Source organism: Neopsephotus bourkii, unplaced genomic scaffold (genome assembly GCF_033783945.1).
Source record: "Neopsephotus bourkii isolate Nb327-2 ecotype Australia unplaced genomic scaffold, CSIRO-AGI_Nbou_v1 NB_941, whole genome shotgun sequence".
In the NCBI taxonomy this organism is placed as follows: domain Eukaryota; kingdom Metazoa; phylum Chordata; class Aves; order Psittaciformes; family Psittacidae; genus Neopsephotus; species Neopsephotus bourkii.
Window position 1 is genome coordinate 2,293,804 of NW_026901435.1, and position 21,667 is coordinate 2,315,470.

The window sequence follows — 21,667 nt, forward strand, 5'->3', positions numbered from 1 at the left end:
GATTCCACCCCTTCCCTGGAAAGCCTGTTCCAATGCCCAACTACCTTCTCAGTGAAGAATTTGTTATTGATATCCAATCTAAACCTCCCCTGGTGCAGCTTGAGGCCATTGCCTCTTGTCCTATCACTTGTTACTTGGGAGCCTGACCCCCACCTGCCTACAACCTCCTTTCAGGTAGCTATAGAGGTCTCCCTGAGCCTCCTCTTCCCCGGACTAAACAACCCCAGTTCCCTCAGCTCTCATAAGACTTGTTCTCCAGACCCTTCACCAGCTTCATTTCCCTTCTCTGGCCCCGCTCCATCACCTCAATGTCTTTCTGGTAGTGAGGGGCTCTAGAACTGAACACAGGATTTGAGGTGCAGCCTCACCAGTGCCGGGTGCAGGGGAATGATTACTTCCCAGACCCTGATGGGTAAGATTTTGCACTTAACGCCCGCTTCGACACTCGTCCCTACAAAACTAGGTTGGTGCCGCCAGCAGCCTCGGAGCCTGGAAGCCGGCAGAACACAATACAACACCGTCCCCAGCGGCACCACCTCCACCGCTGCCGGAGCATCACGGGAATGATGGGTGCCCGAGAGCCCGCCCCTTTACGTCTCCCAGGTACGGTCTCAACCAATCAGCAGCCGGGATGTAGCTCCTCACCAATGGCCTCTGGCTGTCCCTCGGCCGCCGCCGGCTGTTCTACCAATCAACCACCGCGTGCCGCTGCGGACAGCCAATGGCTGATGAGGAGAGCCCGCCTCCTTCTCCTCTCCGTTGCTGGGGCAGCCGCTGTCAATACCTCCCGCGCGCCGCGTCGGCCCCTTTAAGCGTAGCGTGGCAACGGCCACCGTGTCCGCCGGGGAGGTACCGGCAGTGACGGGGCCGGGACGGGGCAAGGGGGTGCGGAGGGGAGAGGAGGGGAGGCCAAGAACGTGGCGGGGGGAGGGGGGGGAGGGAGGAGGGGGTGCGCCTGGGGCTGTGGGAGCGGGTCTGGGCCTGGGCTTGGGCTTAGCCTTCTGGGGGGGCGCGGGGTGCTCGATCCCGACGTGCCGTGAGGGTCGGCCCCGCGGGTAGAGTCTGTGCACCCGGGCACTCAACGGCGGGGTACGGCCGCGGAGGAGGGGTGTTGTCCCCCGGACCGGTGAGTGTCGGGCAGCAGGCCTTCCGAAAAGGGGCTGCAAGTGATCAGTGCCTTCCTGAGAAGTCGTTTGTTGTAGAGTTAAGTTACTGCATTTAAAACGTACTCTCCCGTGCAGTTAGTTGCTTTAAGAGTATTCGTTAAAATAATACATTTGATATGTACTTTAACAGCTTCTCCCCAGTGCTGGAGAATCGCGTGCTCACACTTTGGGAGCTGGAGAGCTGCATTTGGGAACGACTGAGTTGAACTAGGTAAGTCTATACTCAGCAAAGGCATAGGTGGGAATATGAACAAGGGCATGGGCCTCTTTGATTTAGGATTAAGAAACATTGTATCTTCTCCTAAGTGTAGAACTGGCCTGCATGTTACCTGTTTGGACTGCTGTTTCCTCATCTCTGACCTGGGGGTTACAACAACCTTTTCATTTTCAGATTTGCTGCTGAAAGTAGCTCTGAAATATTACTGTCAGATATGTTTAATATTGGCTTTTAAAACCATAGAGCATTTTAACTCACCAAAAGCTGATAAACCTAGAAGAAATACATATAGTTAAGTCAGCAGGTGCAGAAAGCTTCCCTAATAAGTATTTGCTCCTCAGTAAAGCCTCATCAGTGAATATATTTTGATGTGATACAAGTAAGTCTCTTTTCTGGTATTTGGATGTGAAAAATATGGGTGAAGGGAGAGGAGGGAGACAAAGTTATAGTTAATTTAAAGTTATTCTTTCTTCTTTAATAAGTTCAGCACATTAATAGTTTGGGTTCATGCTTTTGTATTTGTCTGAATCTGGCTCTTGAGCTGTTCCTCTCTTAGAAGAGGTGGAAAAACTGATTGGACCGTTAGAGGTCAGCATTTGTACTCGGGAAGTGTCATGTGGTGACCAGGAAAAGCGTCTTGTTTCCTCGTATCAGAAGGGTGTTGAGATTCAAAAGAACTTGAAAAGTTTCATAAGGCTTGTATTACAGAAGTAAGCTCTGGGTGTTCTGTGAGGGAAGAATTACTGAGTAATTTTCCTTTCTCTCTATTGCTTAATATCTGTAATCCAGTAGTTTGATTTCTATTTCTGTGATTGATTTAGGAGTGATAAGGGGGACAGTATTCTGTCACCACTGGTGATGTTTTGTGTTCTCTGTTTTGCCTGTCATATCCTTTGCAGTGACCTACAGCTTGACTGTTTTCTTGTGATAATACGCATGTTTTCAATTCAAGATATGTAAGGAATAGCAATAGATAGAAGTGAAGGAGTATGAAATTCTGAAAACAAAACTATTTCTGAGGTTTGTGCAAGTCCCATATTTACTTCAGACGTTCTGTACTGACGCATTAGGCTTCCAAAAGCATGTGTGCATATTTGAGGGGAGGAGCTTGGTGTTTTGGGGTGATGGAGTTTAATAGACCCACTGCTAACCCACTGCTAATGTCTGACTCCTCAGAAGCTTATTAAATGAACCAGGAGCAAATAGGTATCTTTGTGGATCTTACTCACAGAAGTTGAACTTCCTTTATAATCAGCTCAGAGTAGTTGGTAACAATTGAAAAGTCAATGAACCAAAGTGTTTCTGAACCAGCCAGTCCTTAGGCTAAGTGAAGTAAAACTCAAAACACCCCAGTGATTAATTTGTTCTCAATATAAAATGTGCATTCTTCATGTTAATCAAATTACATAATAAACAGGTGGAAAACTGAACTTGGCAAGTCTTGACAGGCAAAGATTTCTTGTTTTGTGTAGAAAATTCAATACTATTACCTATTTCTGAAACTGAAAACCATTTGAAGATTCAGAAAATGGTTTTGGCCATTACTCAAGGGAACTTTTACTGGTTCACCTTTTCCAACTTGTTTTCAGTCCATTGCTTTTCAAAATGCTTCCAGAACGCATCAGAAATTACTGTTCCTTGATGTTGCTGTATGTCAAAATGATGCTTAGGTGAATATTCTCAAAAGCAGGGAATATCCAGTTCTTACAATTTGTCTGTTTTAAATACAATGATTTATGAAAAGCAGTCTTCAAAGAGATTACTGCCTCTTCAGTGAGCATTTATGGGACTATAAAATAACTGATCAGCTTTAAGACAGTAGGTGAAAGTGAGTGTTCTTGTTTTATATATATAATTAGACATGTTGATGATTGAACTGTAGGCATTTATGTTTTCCCTAAAGGCAGCCACATTTGTTTTCATTCAAATTTCCTTTCTTTTCAAGAAAAAGTCTGCATAATGATTTATTTCTGTTCTTCTGTGTCCTGAAGGCAGACAAAATCTGGGTGTATCTTGGCTACATCTACACTGTTGAAGATATTTGTCCTATAGAGTAATCTCTGCCTCCACACAGGGCTAGGTTAAGTTAACACCTGTAGATGTGGTGGTGCCTCAACAGTGATGTGCCCACTCCAGGAGTCCAGGACTCCTCTGGATGGCACATGTGGCCCTGGGATAGCCTTGCATCCAAGTAACAGATGAGGTTGCTTGAATTCCTGCCACTTTATTTTGTTCAGCATGTTCTTATGAGCAAAATGGGGAATACATTTCAGATGCAGAGCCAGTAATTGTTGTTTTAATTAAAATCTGAACTGTCTAACCAAGGACTTAGTTCAGATACTCAGTTCAAGCTATGTACAATTTCAGTGCTAAAGACGCAAACTCTAGTACCAAACCTGGTGTTATATTCACTCATTCACTTTCCCTCTGGAACCTGACTTGCTTCAACTGGCATGGCAACCCCTTTACGGAGGGGTTACATCAACATCCCAAACCTTTCCAAGGCAAGAGGAGGATGGTCATGGTTTCTTCTTTCTTGCCTCTGGTCCATTTGGATTCATTTTTATATGCTTATTAACACACTGTGCACGTTGCTTTTTATTCTGTTTTATTCTGGTTTAGTCTACTCATTGATTCATGGTTTCACATTACACCTGAATTTATTACATGTGGTGTGCTTTACGTGTGTTGAGTACTTGTTCTTTGTTCCATGCGTCTGTAAGGCTGGTTTTACCTAGCTCCCAAGACTGCATCCATTGATGACCAGCACAGGTGAGATGTTACAGCTTAGGGGCCCAGTATTGTCCTGCAGTTTTGCTTTCCCACCCCTCCAGTCACCCCATGCCTTTACCCCTCTGTGCTGCATTTTTGCAAGAGTTGTAGATACTTTGCACAGAATAAGTACATGTTATTACTGTCTGTTATAAACATAGCATTAGATGCTAGACAATTAAATATATTAGTTTATATTTTAGTTTGTATTTTTTGCATTCCCTGACAGTGTCCTGTAGAGAGAGCTGAAGCAGTGTTTGTCAGTGCACCCTCTAGAGAGCAGGTTGTTTCCAAAACTCTGCCTGTATTTCAGTTGTGCTTGTTGTGCTCTTCAAGGAGCAAAATAATACACATTCTGCACAGATGTCTGCAAAGCTGGGACTTAGGATGGAGCTGTCTGGGAGCAGAGTTTCACCCCAGTACGTTCTGGTGTTCCTACATGATCTAAGCTTTGTGCTCAAGAACATGTCTGAGGGTCTTAAAGCCAAAGAAGATAAGACAGTTATGGTTAGGTATATACTTAAGAAATACATTTAATAACTGCATTATTTGAGAAGAAAAACAGTTGTTACTTATCATTTGAATGTTCACAATAACTGATAATATTTAGATGCTTAGAAGCCATTATTTTGTAAAGTTATTCCCTAAGTAAAGAAAAAATACTCTCTTCCAAATAATTCAGTATTAATTTCCCAGCAACTTCCCAGTTTAGAATTCTGTTGGGCTATTTATTCCTCTAATTCCTTTTGTATAGATCATGCAGGCAAATGGATTCCAGTCACTGGAGACAGTTCTGCTAACAGTGAACTGGGCCAGAAAGCTTGAATTTGTAATGAAAACTGTCTTGGTAGCTGACATTTCTGATCTGCTTGGCTATGCAATTCTGCATATATAGACAGTAGAACAGAAGGCTGAGAAGCATGCTAAGTTTATTTTACTGGGAAATAATACAGTGAAAATTTTACAGCTAATTTACAGGTATGTGATATACCCTGCAGTGTAGAGGGGTTTTGATTAAAAGCTGCTCAATTTTTTGCGTGTAGTTTTCTTTACCATTTAGAAATGGGCTAGGAGCTTATGTCATTCAGCAGGCAGAATTACTGGGCTCTGATGCAAGTCCTGTTTATACATCCATTAAAGGACTGATGTTTTGAAGTTGCACTGAGGAAAGAAAGATGTTGAAATAAGCTTGAGCACTGTGAAGAGTGGAGGGAGAGACAAAAGACATAAAAAACCCTAATAAAAAAGACAGATATAAAAGAACCCCAAAGGCTACATTTGCATTTTCCTATAAAGCACATGAAACCAATGCGTGTACTCCTACCGGTTCCTGAAGGCATGAAACACTAGGTGTTGTAAGGTACAAGGGTGTTTTCTAGAGCAGAGACTGTGATTAGCAGTTAGGGACAGAATGTCCTCCACACACATGGGACAACTGATTTTCAAACCCATTATTTGACATCATTGGAGTGTCAGAAATTGAGATATGGAAGATTTAGTAAAATTCTGCAAATACCTCAATTCTAGTAACATGAATAAGTTGTTAATTCATTTGGTTAAAAAGTTTTCAAATGTCTTTAAATTGGTTTCCTGAGTAGTATCAAACTTTCACTTCTGTTTTGATTTCCAAATGCTTCTTTTCCCCTCCTTATAACCTGGGAGTAATTTCTTATTCTGTATTTAACTGTTAATTTTCTGATTTCTCCTTCAGGGATGAAGTGCCTCAATCCTCTGAGTGTAATACTAGTGGTATTCCTATAGTGGTGTCTGTCACATTTCATATAAATAGTAAGACTAATGTAGCCCAGCATGTAGCATAAGCCTATAGAAGTCTTGTGTAATTTACAGTTTTTTACTTTTCTTAACTAAACAAAATAATTCTCACTTTCCTTTTTCCTCTCTCTAAATTGTTACAGAAAAATGCATTCAGAATGGTAACTACTGCTTGTTGAACCAAACTGCAAAGATCTCATGTTTTGGAGGTGAAGATGATAAACCCAAGGAGATAATCCAGCTGCTGCCATTGTACAACTGAAAGATCCTTCGTGTCAAAATGAACAGTCTTTGAGAAAAATCTGGAAAGCCATTAAATCTGAGAAATGGGAGAAAGACTAAGGAGCCCAGATTCTGAATATGACAGAAAATCAGATGGAGATAAAAATAGCGACTCCTATTATTCAGATGAAGGTAGTGCATCTCATTCATCTGGTCAGTCACCAACACTAACATCTACAAGCCAAGAAAAAAAAGATCCCAAAACACAAACTTCAAACAGCCTTATGCACTACCAAGGTAGGTAGAGAGCAGAAACTGCTGCTTTGTAACTGCCTCCAAGAGTTAATTATCTTTGAAAACTGAAAGGAAAGTGGGAAACTATCATTAGGAGAATCTACAAATAAGGTTCATGTGAATTATGCTACAGATGGCAGGTAAACTGCAACTGCTGTGTTGAAAACTGAAATTAACCTATTCCTGAATAAGGAGGATTTTTGGTGACTTTCAGAATGATTCATGTATTTCTTAACAAGTAGCCATGGCTCGTATGCTAGTGTTTTGTTGAAACATGCGGATGCACTCCTTTTGTCTTTGACAAAAAGCTTGAGGCCAAGGACCCAGAGCATGTCCTTAATCTGCAGCCTGTAAAAGAGAGATGATTGTTAAAATTTCTCAGACAAAATACCCTAAAGATATCTCTCTTGTGGAAGTCTCATTGACCAGGCTTTACAGTGTAATATTGTGTACTTTCAACAAATAAACAAAGACCACTAATGGGGTAAGAGAGAGAAAAATTTTTTGGTGAAAGTTAGGTTCATGTAGAAATTCGGAAGTCCTTACTTGAGGGTGAAACATCTCTGATTTGAGATGAAATATCTCCACTTTGAGCCCCTTGACACACACCTCACCTACATAAGGTGCTTTTTTGATTGAGAATGTGGTGAAGTGAACATCCCTACAAAAAGGGAGAGAATGGTTATAGAGATCCTGGGCTGAAGTAGGGATGTGAGGGCTTTCTGCTGCACTTTGGAAGCTTGTTCTAAATAACCACACGTTTTCTGGTGAAGTCAGAGCATATCCTGCCTTACTTGAGCAAGTGCTCTATTTTATTCATAAGTGCTTGATGCTATCTGAATCATTTGTTCAACTTTATGATCTAGAGTGTACCAGAAGGTCAGACCTTCAATCTAGAATTTGCCCAGGGAATGTAACTCTTCAGATCCTTGATAGTGCACCTTGTCATGGTGCAGCTGGTATTTTGCTGAGCTTCTCTACCTTCAGAAGCAGCATCTTCTCAATAGTAGGCATGTGTCAGCTGTCTGGAAAACAAAACCTGCAGCTCCACTGTGCCATTTAATTTGAAGGGGGCAAGTGAATAACTAGTTCTTTTATTACTTGGCCAGAATTGAACACAACTATTACATGAAGGTACTGTGAGTATCATGTTGTTCTTGAAAGACACTATTCCCCAATTTAACTAAATGGTCAAAAGTGCAGACTTGGTATGGGAATTTTCTGTCTGTTCTGTCCTAAGTGTGGATAAATTCTTGAATGGTCTGCAAGTCTAGGGTTAGTGGGAATTCCCTTCGTTAGTGATAGGAGTCGCATCATTTCTGCAGTGCATGTATTAGATAATCTTTTTACATCTGAATGTGACATGAATGTTCTTTGTAAAGGAGAAAAAGACCCCAGAACCCCCAAAACAAACCAAACAACAGCCTAGAACCAAAATAAACCAACCTTCTTTTGTTTGACCAAACTCTGGAAAAAATGAGCATCAAGCAGAAAAGGAATTAGTGTTTGTGGAAAATGTTTAGAAGAAACTATAAGAAGATATTTAAAGCTGTTATTTTTGCTGTAAAATATTCTCTGTAGAATAGAAACTATTCTATTCTGTTGGTGAAACTATTTGGTAAGCACCAAAGGGGAGGAAGAACTTGCTGTCACGCTCACTGTCTATGTAGAAGTAACTGCATTATTGCTATGTTTCACCTTTCAAGCCTAAATTATAACCTGCAGCTGCTGCTGTTCAGTTCTGCTAAACGCTGATGTACCTTAATGAATTATGTACTTTATATTCAGTTTTTTTAAGAGGTATTTTGGGTAGATTATATGCTTCATTCTTTGAGTGTGGCTTGAGAGGCAAATAAGATTAAAACAAAATGTTTAGCTTTTATCTATGGGATTAATAATAATATCAAATAGGAATGCAAGTGATGCATAACAGTAGTCAAATAAGGATACTGTATGGAAAATAACGTGTGATACAAGAATAAATTATTCAGCGGAGAACTGAATTTTCATGGGATTTGTAATTTTGCTTTGGAGGCTTTCTGCACTGAGCCTTTGAAATCTGCTGTTTTGTCTGTAAGCATGGCAGCTGGATTTGAAAATACTACTGCATTTGTCTGAGAGAATTACATCTTGCATAAGACACAACTAGCTAACACTCAGCTAATTGGTACCATTTTAAAAGCATTTGATAATATTGTATGCAGAAGAATATAGTATTTAAATATTTTAATAAACAATTTCAAATGTTCACAAAACATGACTGTCATTTCTGATACAATTTGCAGATGATTACTTTACAATGGTCCTGTATTGATGGCTGTAAATATTATTTCTTCCAGTAAATCACAGACATAAATTACCATTTTTTTTTATCTATCAGAAGGAGCATAAGTCTGTTGTATATGTTCCTTTTATTGTCTCGTTGGAAAGCTGCAGTCTCTGTTAAGTAAAATTGTAAAATTGTTTCAGGCAGAGCTTTATTCAAAGCAGGATGTCTGAATAGACAAACTGCATTGTCTTAAACATGCTTTTTATTTTTCCTCTCTTAGCCACAAAGAAATTGGATTCCAAATATGCACCAAGCAAAAGGGGGACACGGTGGGGTTTCCATTCTCAGAGCTTCACAAGGGATTCTCCTGCAAAAGATATAGATCTTGTTACAAAAAGAGTTCTTTCTGCAAGACTGCTGAAAATCAATGAGCTCCGAAATGAACTGACTGAACTCCACATCAAACTAGATGAGCTGCAGAAAGAAAACAGGGCACTGAAGAGGCTTCAGCACAGGCAGGAGAAAGCCTTGAATAAGTTTGAAGATACAGAAAATGAAATCTCTCAGCTTCTTGCTCGGCACAACAATGAGATTAGAATATTAAGGGAGCGTCTAAGGAAATCTCAAGAGAGAGAACGTGCGACTGAAAGACGGCTGAAAGATTCAGAAGATGAACTGTACAGAACAAAAACTGCCTTGCAGAAACTGAAAAAGCTGTCTGCAGATAAGCACCTTGCTGAGAGAGATGACCTGGCAAAGAAACTCGCCTATGCAGAGAGCAGGCTAGAAGACAGTGAAAAAAGAATTAAGGTGAGCAGACTTTGTTTTTGTAAGGAATTCTGCAACAGGTTGCCATCATGAGTTTCATGAATTGTGGTTTTTTACAGTTGTGTAGTAAATAGAAAATCATTCTTTTTGCATTTCTCTTTTTTACCAGGTAAGTAGCATCAATTTCCAAGGTGATGATGTAGTTACATACTTGGTAGTTGGGCATTCAAATTGCTATTTAAAAATTAAGCATATTTTGTCAATATGTAACTGTGGGCTGTGCTTTTACGTGTTTTTATAACTAGTAATAATGTTTCAGAAATGCATGCAGCTGTAAGAAAACTCTGTGCAATCTAATTTTCCTTCTTGGAGGGGAAGCATTTGTTTAAAAAAAAAAACTGTGTATTTAGGGAACTGTACACTGCAATTCAAAGAAAACTCTAGATAGTTATTATTTTTTAGTTTGGTGAACTGCATTCATGTGGTGTTTGATTGTCCATTACTCTGCACATCTGAGAGCTGAGTTGAACAAAATTACAGCAATTTTTTTTTATACCCAGATGAGCTTTAGAACATTTTCTGGGCATCCATTTTAAGAATTTTGTGCGATATGTTTTAATTTTGTTCAGCAAAAATGTTTACATTTTTGTAAATGTCTAAACATGTATAGATTGTAAACGTGTAAAAAATTATCTTGTTTAAAAATAATTGTGTTAGCACTATGAAACTGTTGGTAGTTGTATACAATACTATTTTTAGGTAAAATTATGTTGGTCATTAAAATGGTGTTGCAGTTTGGTGTCTATATTAGTAATTAAACCTAAATCATATTACAGAGATAATTTATCTGGAAATCCAAAGTATTAAGCTGGAGACTAAGCTTTCATAAAATAAATCCCAAAATACCAAGGTACAAACTGCTGAGTTACCCAAATCACTTCACCCCATAGTGTCACCATCTGGCATCTGTAGTTTTATCATCAGGTATTTTAGCATTTGTAGTACTGGATAATGTTAAAATTAATCATGCTCTAAAAAGTAAGGGATTTTCTCCTACATTTTTTTCCTTCTATCATCACAGGTTCACTTAAAACAGCTATTGCAAGATAAGGGTGTGTGAAGGAAATCACAATCACAAATTTAGTCCTAGTAGAAAGGTTAAAAATTGTTTCTTGCATTGTTCCTTCTAATCTTGCACTTTCAGTGAGGTCCTTTTTTTTTCTTAACCATCAGTCTGAGATTTGTCTGGGAGATCTGGAGGTCCACTGTGCCAAGAGCCTTGTAGAAAGTAGTCTGTGTTCCCATTATGTCCTCAAGTCACCTCTCAGTGCTCCAGAAGGATGAGCTGCAGCATCTGCAGGTGCTTTGTCTGCCTCCTCAAAGTTGGGATTAAAGATTTAAATGTATTCAGTGTTACAGTAATGCTGGAGTCGGTATCAGGATCCAAGACATTGGTTTATTGTAATTTTACTGAAGTAATGTAAAATTACTCTTTTAAAGTAATTCAATTACTAAAAAAATACTATTGTGTTTTAATTGAAGGATCTGGAAAAAAATCTTGAATTAAGTGGTAGCAGTTTTCAACGAGAGCTACAATCAAAGAAAAAAAAGATCTATGAGGCTCAAGAAATAAACAGAGTTCTCCAAGAAGAGCTTCATCAACTAAATCAGAAGCTGAAGGTAAAATGTGAAGCAATACAAGTTGCTAACCATGTTCTGACATATTATCTTTGGAAGTATCTACAATCAGGTTTGAATAGTTTACCAGGGACTGCACTCTCTGATGTGTACTTAATTATATCCCACATGTGAGTTCTTTTCGTGCTAAAATTGAAATGTTCTGTACTCTGACCTTACAGTCTCTATGTTAATCGTTATTGTTAGCACTAGTTAAGAAAAACAAGATCAAGTACATGGCCAAGCATTGAGATTAAACCACAAGATCTACTTGACAAATAGGTTTTGAAGGCTTGAATTTAAAATTAAATTTGCAGGCATATGAAGTACTTTATGTTGCTAATGTACTTGCATTACAGTAGGTTTGTGTAAAGGTTAATTTCATCTATTAGTGTGTTGCTAAATTTGTGCAAAGGTTTATTTGCATCCCTACCCTGTTGTTGCCCAAATTCTGAATGTAAGGACTGCAAATGTTATGTTCTACCTAGTCAGTTATCTTCAGAAAAAAACAAGACAAGTAACATTGCTAGCATTGAAATACTTAACTCTACAATACTGAAAAATCACTTGTGCAATCTATATACACATTGTCTCATTCATGTCAATGGAAGCATTAGCATTTAGTTTTATTTTCACTCTACATATGCTGCTTTTTTTTTTTCCCTTTTTTTTTCTTACCACCCTTGAATATTTTTCTAATGGCTTCTCTATCTGCCTGCTTGTAGCATAAGCCAGGATAGGAATGTGATTGTTCTCCTTGAAACGTTGGATGTAACTATTGATTGCCTTACTCTGTTTCTATTTGCAACATGTGTTTTTTAATTTATGATGCAGCTTGGCTAATGACTTGTAAATGAAATGTTAGTAACTCAATGTTATATCTTCCTTTTTCATTCACAGGAAAAAGAAAGAGAACTTGAAGCAAAAAATATCTATGCTAATCGTATGTTGAAGCTATCACCAAGAAAAGACATGGATATGATACAGAGAAAGAGGGGTAACTTCTGTAAAGCAAATAAAGGCAGAAAAATTAATAATGACACTTTTAAATTAGTCTGCTAAGTTCTATCATTCATCCATTCAGTGCCTGACTCTACTACTGCTTGTTTAAGAATGTTTACTTTTTTGCGTTGCTTTCAACACAGCACTGATTACAAAAAGGAGCACATTGTTTGTTTGATTCTTTGGTAACTGAAGCAGAGCTAAAGCCCGGACCTTCATCAGATAGCATCCTTAACTCCTTTCATAGCAGATATTCCTTGGGTTAATGAAGGAGGAAGGGGAAGTTGTTTAGTAAATTCTCTAATAGATCATAGATAATGTCTACACAGCAATAATTCCAGAGGCTTTAAAAATAGTAGCTTCACTGCTGTGAATATTTTGGGGTTTATTTCCTTTTTGCCAATTCAAATTTACTGTCTGTCAGATGAGCTGTAGTCATTTTTTCTCTCAAGGAGTACATATGTCCCAGAACATAATCTAAAAGTATCAGTGCGGTGATTTCTTCTAGTGTGGCAAACAGCCTCAAGCCTTATGCTACCCACATAAATATGTGTGTGTATGTATGTGTGTCTGTGTGTGTACTTAGACTATTTTCATTGGATCAGTAGAATCTGCTTGTCAGAAGAAGCAGGAATTTATGGGACTGGTTTAAATATTTAATGCCAGCATTTCAAACAGTTTGCCTGTTGCTCATTTTATGATGGATACTCTACTATTATTCTATTTTAGGTTCAGATTTTTTTAAATGTCATTCCAGAGAGGTAAGTGTATGTATTGCAAAGATGCAAAGAATTGAATTTTAATTTTACGAGTTTGCTTCTCTACATGTAGCTTCTGTGACAAGCAGTAAGAGGAGTGAGATATTTTGTAGAGATTTTTTAACAGATAGAAAGTATACTGTAATGCTACTGTAAAGTTACTTTAGAAGTAGCTTCAAGGTGTTTTTATTATTTTTTCAGGATAAGTTATGCATGCAATATTTTTGAAATTAGCTTTTACAGATGCTGAAAACAACTGTGTGCTACTTGTCAATATTTTCCACTTCCATTGGCTCCAAGACATTCTTTTATGTTTGCTGCAAATCATAACAAGTGAGAGATAGGTATATAGTAGGACAAGTGATTTAATCAGTTTGTATTTTCTACAGCCAACAATCAAAATATTAAGAAGGGAGCACAGTTCACAAAAGGAGTACAGACCAGTGGATACTTCTCCCCAGTAGAATTACTTCCAGAATCGGAACTTGCCCGTGATGGCACAGTAAGCAAGAAAGAAGGGATTCTTCCTAAAATAGTGAGTGCCATTAGAATCTGAGACTTACTCTGGATAACTGAATGGTTAATGCAGAGCTTATATTTTAGAAAATATGTGTAATTATACAAACGTGAATATATAGACAATATAACCTTGAAAGCATTCTGCTCTTGAAGAGAAGCTCTAAGCTTCCAAAAATATCATACTCCTTTTTTGTGACAGTTCATCATAATCTATGTCTTGCCGGTAACCATTAGCACTCAATTTGTTTCTTTTTCTGCCACTGGCATTTTTCTGAAGTTTCAAAAACTTTGTTTTGGTTTTCTCTCCTTTTCTTCATTTCTAATGCTTGTTTGAGCAATCTGTTACAACAGCCTTGTCTCTCTTTTTGCTTTGGTCTTAATTATGGCTTCTTGCTTCTTTTATTTTCCAGATTTATTTCACAATGCATAAATCTAACACTTCCTCTTATTGTCACAGTGCTGGTATTTCTTCTGTCATTTTTCCAGCTTTGTGAATATGGTTGGATTTTCGTTGTTGTTTTTCCATTTCTCTTTTTATTATAAAATAGTACCGTTAAAAGTATTGCTAATACTTCTGTGACCTCAGGCTAAAATCAGAGAGATTTGTAAGGTATTACAATTCAAAATGACACAGATTCTGGTACAAATTATACAAATTCTGATTGCGTAAGTCTAGGACTATTAGTCAGAAATAATGCTCTGATGATGGTTCTACTGGCTTCCTGATAGAACTGAAGCTTTTTCATGGCTGTTTCTTTCATATATTCTTTCTTTCAAAATCCTGTCACTAATTATGGATGCAGTTTAACGTATGTATTCTCAACATATAGTTTGGTGTGTGAGTTACACAACTACACAATTGGTACCAAATGCACGTCATGGAGTCATCTTGTAAACCTCTCTAGTTCATGTGTGGCTGTTGCTTTAACGTATACTAGATCTGGGCTGCTTGTGCTTTCATCTGTTTTGTAAGTCAAGTATTTTAAATACTTGGCCACTATTTCTTTATGAAGCTTTGGATTTTTTTGTTTTTTTTTTACAAGATTATAATAATAATTATACCCTTGTACTTGAAGGGAAAAAGTTGTTTTGGCCAATAGTCATGTTTTCATTGTTCATTAAGTAGGAACTATTTCTTAAATTTCTTAGAAGTGTATTTTAATCTAGAAGCTTATTTTGCTCCAAAATAGGCACAAACTGCAAAGTTAGTATCCAAATGTTGGATTATGCTGGCTTTCTCTTCATTACTAGTAGTGTTTTTTTAATGCTGACATTAGTATCTTTTCTGCAGCTTCCTTCCGTTTACATGTGTGTGTATACTCACTAGCTGAATTTTTCAGCCAAGATTAAAACTTTCTCTTTCACTGTTTTTTCATTAACTCTCCATAACTTCAAGTACCACCGTGAAACTGTCTAAATCTACAACCCACTCATTTGAGTATAATGATCAGATCATGGAAATGGAGGGTAACTAACTGCTTGCTTATTCAAAGAATAAGGTGGTGGGGTCTAGCCTTCTATTAAAGCTCGTGAAAAAGAAAACATCTGACTCCTAAAGACAACTATTATAACACAGTGATAATTTTGCTTTACAACATAGGAGCTGCAACTTTCCTGAAATCTGGAGCACAGGATAGAGTTGATTATCTATGCCTTTTGTTTTGGGTGCATAAAGCTGTGCTATCAGTAGTAAGATTACAGGGTCAAACCTCTGGTTGTTAAAGCCGGTTTATCTTAGAAAACTTACTTGTTTTTATGTTTAGCAGTAAGAATGTGATTTTAGAATGACATGGAAGTTTTTTGCTTGTGTATTTATTTTATTGATCATTTTCCCCCATCAGTTTCAGTTTTGTATTCATTTATTTCAGGAAAAAGAAACGGAAGACAGAGGATGGAAGGAGAAAGCAGACCTCAACAAACAAGACCAGGACAGGGAAACAGAAGAGAAACTGAAGTGTTTTCAGGAAATACAGGTTTTAGAGGAGAGGATTCAAAAACTTCATGATGGTAAGGAAAACAGGCAACTGGAGGCTGGAAAATACACCATAGAATACTAATCAAGTAAGGCTGCTAGTTTCTTGTGAGAAGAGAAATGATTTTGCAGAGATCACTACAGTGGAAAATTATTTTCAGTTACATTATGCAAAGAGAATCGGAAAGAAATGCAGGATGTAGAATAATGTGTGCCCTGTACTGAGCTGCAATTAAGTATGCAGCAGCAAAAAATGCTATCCACAAAAAAGTACTGAAGCCTGAGAGATTTTGCTTTACAAAACAAGGATGACATGGCAGGTAAATGCTGTTTTTATCTCTGACTTGCTAGATGTTATGGAGGTAGGCAGTAGATTTTTACTATAGTAGAACAAATCTGCTTTCCTTAATATGGCCTGTTTTTTTCAGTACATATCTACTTTCTTGTATCATTTGCAATTTTAGTTTCTCTTTTCACTTTGGTGAATTAATTTAGTGTGACTATTTGAGAAATTTCTGTTATTATATTTTAATATTTTTTTTCATTTGGTTTTCACAACATCTTAATGACTTACATTTGTCTCTTAATCTAAAGTATTTTAGGTGGACTGCGTCCTGTCATGTTAAAATACTTTCATTGGTTATAATTAACATTTATGCTCAATGACAAGGAAGAATTATAAAAATCTATGGCTGTTTTCAGAGAGAAATTCTGAAAAATCTTCTACCTCCAGTGGCATCAGTGCACAGCTCACATATGCTATTGAAAAAAATACATGTATTTAATATATTAACTGAACTGATGCTGTTATTTCTCTAAGCTTGATCTGAAGTACAGTAGAAAACATGGAACTTGTGAAAACTATCAGTCAGAAATTTGGATGAAATGTCCAAAGTATGCCAGTATGGTGAAGGGGCCAAGTAGCCCTATTCAGCTTTTGGCCAAACACACGCCTGCTGTCTTGACAAAAATATTTTGAAGAGAGAAATATTTGAGAAGCTTCTCTTTTTTTTGTACACATAAGTATTTGCAGGTTCTATCTAGAAGTTTATTACTGTTTTTCAACTTTGTCCCTTTTTAGCCATGCAAACTGACATTTGGTATTTGCACAGACACTCACTGAATTCAAATGGTGATGCAAAGAACACTGATGTAAAGTTGTCTTCTGATTGCAGCAGGTGCAGTATAGTTTAAATCGTTAACTACTTGAAAGTGGTAAGGATTTATCTATGACTTTCTGGCCTGAAAGCTTCACAGAAGTAGTTCCCATTGTAGGGAAAAACACCCAAACATAGATCCCAGCACTTTGTCCGTGGTGCTGACAAAGAAAAATAAAGTGCTGTGCAAGTCAGAACTATTACAATCACTGATGTTGATTTTCATTTTCATTCGAACTCAGGAAATGGGAAGGCAACTGGCAGAAATTAAATTCCTCTGAAAAGGCTGGAATGTGGATAATGTCCTAATCCCTTTGTTAGATGGCTGTAAAATTTTATATCTTAGCAGAGAACCTGTTTTGAATTTAGCTGTAAATTTTGAAGAATTGATTTTTGCAGTAGGAGAACCACATGATGCATAGAGGAGCACATTCAAAGCTCAATGGCTTTTGCTTGCATTATTCCAAAATAATCTTTTGAAGGCATTTTGAAACTAGAACATTTTTGGTAATGCTTAAACATTTCCTGCAGAGTGGGAAAAGGAAGAACATGACAGAATGAAAAAAGAAAGTGACTTTTTATTGGATAAAGAAGAGAAAACAAAGGTGGAGACAGAAATCCAGAAACCTGAAGTCAAGAGAGAGAGCACTGAAATGCTGGAAGAGTGGCAAAAAAGAGAGTTCCTGCTTGCTAAAATGCAAGAAATTGATAGAGAAACTCAAAATGTAACAAACATGAAACCTGTTTCCAAAGCACCACTCATAAATACAGCAAGGAAATCTGATTTCCTGGAGAAAAAAGAAAAAGCTGATCAATTCTTTGGGATTCCTGGGAAGGCTACAAATGGATTTCCTGCAGATAACAGCCATGATGATGCCACAAGAGCACAAGGGCAGAAGCAACGAAATCCAAAGACCACAGATTTAGGTAGTGAGCTAACATTTGGTAGTTATGTACCTTCCTTTGGGAAAGGATCAGGGAGGCCGAGTTGGCTTACTCAAAAAAGTGTCAGCTCAGAAGAAAAAGTGACAGAAAATGCAGATTTCAATCGTAAGAAGGAAAAGTCCAATTTAATGGAACAACTCTTTGGAAGCAGTGCCAGTACCAATGTTCTTTCTAAAAGTAACAATACACCATTGGACATAGATTGGGATTCTAGTAATACTCTTCTTGCTGATAAAAAAAGTAAAGTCACAGTAAAAGAAGACGATGAGCTTTTCGGTGAAGCAAGAAACCGAAATAGACACCGTTTGCAGCACACTACAAGAAAGCCAGGAGTTCAGACCCTTGGTTCTTTAGAAGATGAAATCGAAGACATAATCTTACAGTGATCATATTTTTATATGTTTCATATGTAAATACTGTAAAAATATTTTCATGTAATATTTATTAGGTACAGATTTAAAACATTTCAGATACATTGTGAAGCCTTGTGAAGGAATAATTTACGTAAATGGGTATATATAGAGAGGAAGGATGCACTTTGGTAGAACAACTTACGAACAGCCATGCAGGAAATTTCTTCTAAAATATGATGTCCAAATACAGACCACGGAGATGTGGCAGTGACTGTTCTGGCAGAAAAACAGCAAAGGTGTCCTGAGGGACTTTGGTAGATGAAGTAGGCACTGGCTGGCCACTTCAGTCATCTGAGAAGATGCTCTTGCCCAACTTGGGCTCCATCCAGACTGTCACTTGCCTTGTGGCACTGTCTGCTTGTGCAGCTGCGGGCCAGGGTCTCAGAGGCTCAGAGACAGAAAGCTGGTTGGGGTGCCATAGGAAGGGAAGGACTTGCAAAGGTTCACACTCACTTGTGCCCTTTGCTCACACTCTCTTTTACACCCTTCATGCTCCCTCTCACTCCCACCCCTTTCTTCTTGCTCACTCTCACTCTGTCTCGTGCCATCGCTCTCTTAAATTTTTGAGGCTTGCTGATGGTGTGATGGTATGTTAAGTAAAAGGGTACTTCTCTCAAGGGAGCATTAGTATTCATTGCAGAATGAGTTGACTAAGAAAGGCAGCGAGTTTTTATGTGGCAGTCCTGGCATTTGCAGCAGCTACTAGATGGGCATCTCTGGCTAGCCAGCATGTGTTTAGGGTTTTATGTAGGCTGCTCACAGGACACTGGCTTACTTCTTTAGGCCTCTGCTACTTTCTTTCTCAGGCATTTGGAGAGCTTTTTAACTGTGTCAGGAGAAGGTGTAAGTGTAACAGCAGCATCACAGGATGGATAGAAGAGATGTACTTACTGCAAGGGCTCAGGTAGAAAGGGAATATTCTACACAATAATTATGTTTTCTCAGAACAACATCAACAGAAACACGATTAACTCAGGAACAGCTGATCTCCCTTCTGCATAGGTTTTCTGTAGTGCTAAATTTGTCTAAATTTGTACTACCAAATTTGACTGACTCTCCTCATATGTTCAGATTATATTTATTATATAATGTCATTTTTGTAATTTCTGAATTTTCTATGTAAAATTCCAATCATTACTAAGTCAGTTTTTAACAAAATGGTTTTATTAAATGAATTGAGAGAAATTTGTGTGTGTGGATCATCTTTACCACAAAGTTCTGGCATTTTATATCATGTTACTGATTTGGGGGGACGGGAGGGATGGTGACATGCCGTGTACACAAATTAAGAAGGTAGACAATGAAGCATTTAGCAGAGGCATTCCAGAAAATAAGCTGAAGGTTGTTCTTTACTAGAACAACAGGTTTTGCAATACCTCTGATATGCTCCCTATGGGCCTGATTGAAAACATACTAAATCACAGACAATTCTTCTCATGATTTCAAGATGCTTTGAGTCAAGATTTCTCTGCTCACAATGGCTTTTCTGAAATGCAGACAGTGCTGTCTGCATTGTGCAATAACTTTGCTTGCTCCCCCATTCAGAAAGAAAACTAGTGACAGATCCAAACCCAGACTGCTCTCCCTAGGTGCTTGGTAACTGGTGTCAACCTGCTTGCTTAACAGTCACAGTAACTATATGATGTGATAATATTGCAGGCAGGATTACAGATAATATTACATAATTTAGCTCGTTCGGTTTGCTTGCAGATGGTTAGAATATCAGGACAATGGTGACCAGCAACAGTGACTCTTAACTGTGTGTGTTCCTCTTCCACAGTGACTTCTTTGGGGGAATACTGTGGTGTGAGAGGTAGGAGAAGGCTGCAGGTAAACACTGTGGCTGTTTGTGAGTGTCCGGTTACTTGTCTTAACTTTCTTGTCCTACCTGTGGGTGGCTGCTGCCCTTATAGAAGGCAGCACTGAAGATGTTGCCAGGGCAGGTTGTTTATTTTATTTCCCTGTGGTTGAGGATTCTAAGGCATGAAACGATGTAGCTGCTGCGGTTATTAAGGATCATATAGCATATGGAGGGTTGCGTTTTGTTTCTTTGCAAGCCAACCCATTAACATCTGGCAAATTCTAACTTTGGTGCTGAACTGACGTGCCCTGCTGTTTCAATTACAAGTATAGTTTCTAATCTGTTCCATATTACCAGCCCCTTCTTATGTTCACAAATGTTCACATCCTGCTACCAGGCTCTTCCAGAAGCAAATGCTGTGGGGACTTGCACAAATAGAAACGTATATCTGCATCAGGAAGGTGAAAATTAATTGCTCTGCTGAGAACAGTATCACAGGTACAGTTTCCCTCTTCCCCTCGTTGCTGTCTATCCATACAGCTTATTTTCTTTTGCTTGCTGCACTGTTTAGTTTTGGAGTTACTTTGGAGTTTAGTTTTGGAGTCCAAGAAGGCCAATGGCATCCTGGGTTGTATTAGAAAGGGGGTGGTTAGTTGGTCGAGAGAGGTCCTCCTTCCCCTCTACTCTGCCCTGGTGAGACCTCATCTGGAATATTGTGTCCAGTTCTGGGCCCCTCAGTTTAAGAAGGACAGGGACCTGCTGGAGAGAGTCCAGCGCAGGGCAACTAAGATGATTAAGGGAGTGGAGCATCTCCCTTATGAGGAAAGACTGAGGGAGCTGGGTCTCTATAGTTTGGAGGAGATTAAGGGGTGACCTTATTAGTGTATATAAATATATAAAGGGGGAGTGTCACGAGGATGGAGCCAGGCTCTTCTCAGTGGCAAACAATGAAAGGACAAGGGGTAATGGGTACAAATTGGAGCACAAGAGGTTCCACTTAAACCTGAGAAGAAACTTCTTCTCAGTGAGGGTGACGGAACACTGGAACAGGCTGCCCAGGGAGGTTGTGGAATCTCCTTCTTGGAGACATTCAAAACCCGCCTGGACACGTTCCTGTGTAACCTTATCTAGGTGTTCCTGCTCCGGCAGGGGGATTGGACTAGATGATCTTTTGAGGTCCCTTCCAATCTCTAACATACTGTGATACTGTGATACTGTGTAATACTATTACACTTAAAACATATAAAGCCAGCTCTTTGAGAGGGAATCTGCTATTTTGGGGGAAGGGGGAACCTTTGAGTCCTAACATAGAATCACAGAATGGTTTCGGTTGGAAGGGACCTGAAACATCATCCAGTTCCAACCCCCATGCCATGGGCAGGGACACCTTCCACTAGACCAGGTTGCTCAAAGTCCCATCCAACCTGGCTTTGAACACTGCCAGGGATGGGGCAGCCGCAGCTTCTCTGGGCAACCTGTGCAGTGCCTCACCACCCTCAAGGGGAAGAATTTCCTAATATCTAATGTGAATCTCCCCTCTTTCAGTTTAAAGCCATTCTCCCTTGTCCTGTCACTACATGCCCTTGTAAAAAGCCCTTCTCCAGCTTTCTTGTAGGCCCTCTGTAAGCAGTGTTTCTGTTGTTGAGGAGCAGTTTTATACTGACTGGAAGCAACTTTTGCAGGGTCTTCAAAAGGTCTATGGACCTTATGATATCCCCAGTAGTCCTCTTGACGCCTCTTCATAACTACTGTTGCCGGGTAGCCTGCACGTTGCATTTCTTGGTGTTTAATACCACTTGACTGACTGCAAAGAAATCCATCTTTTGTAATAAAAAAGCAAGTCACAAATGCTTTGATGATGATTTGTGTATGACTTGATGTTTGTGTCCAGCTGTAGATTCTTTCTGTTGGATGTTCAGCTCATACAGCTGTTACATTTGTT

At 38.8% G+C, this 21,667-nt stretch overlaps 1 protein-coding gene across 5 annotated transcripts; it reads left to right on the forward strand.

Moving 5' to 3' along the window:
* The first annotated feature begins 699 nt into the window (after positions 1-699).
* Positions 700-17,993, forward strand: LCA5 (lebercilin LCA5). 5 transcript variants are annotated; one of them, XM_061358377.1, is made up of 8 exons: positions 700-849; positions 6,072-6,447; positions 8,994-9,523; positions 11,024-11,161; positions 12,059-12,155; positions 13,308-13,453; positions 15,306-15,444; positions 17,098-17,993. In XM_061358377.1, exons 2-8 carry the CDS (start codon positions 6,255-6,257, stop codon positions 17,895-17,897), a joined length of 2,043 nt encoding a protein of 680 aa, XP_061214361.1. In that variant the 5' UTR covers positions 700-849; positions 6,072-6,254; the 3' UTR covers positions 17,898-17,993. The 5 variants fall into 5 exon arrangements, with proteins under 5 accessions (XP_061214361.1, XP_061214364.1, XP_061214365.1 ...); XM_061358380.1 differs by having other exon boundaries at positions 13,308-13,420; XM_061358379.1 differs by lacking the exon at positions 700-849 and adding an exon at positions 1,177-1,203.
* The last annotated feature ends 3,674 nt before the right edge of the window (positions 17,994-21,667 follow it).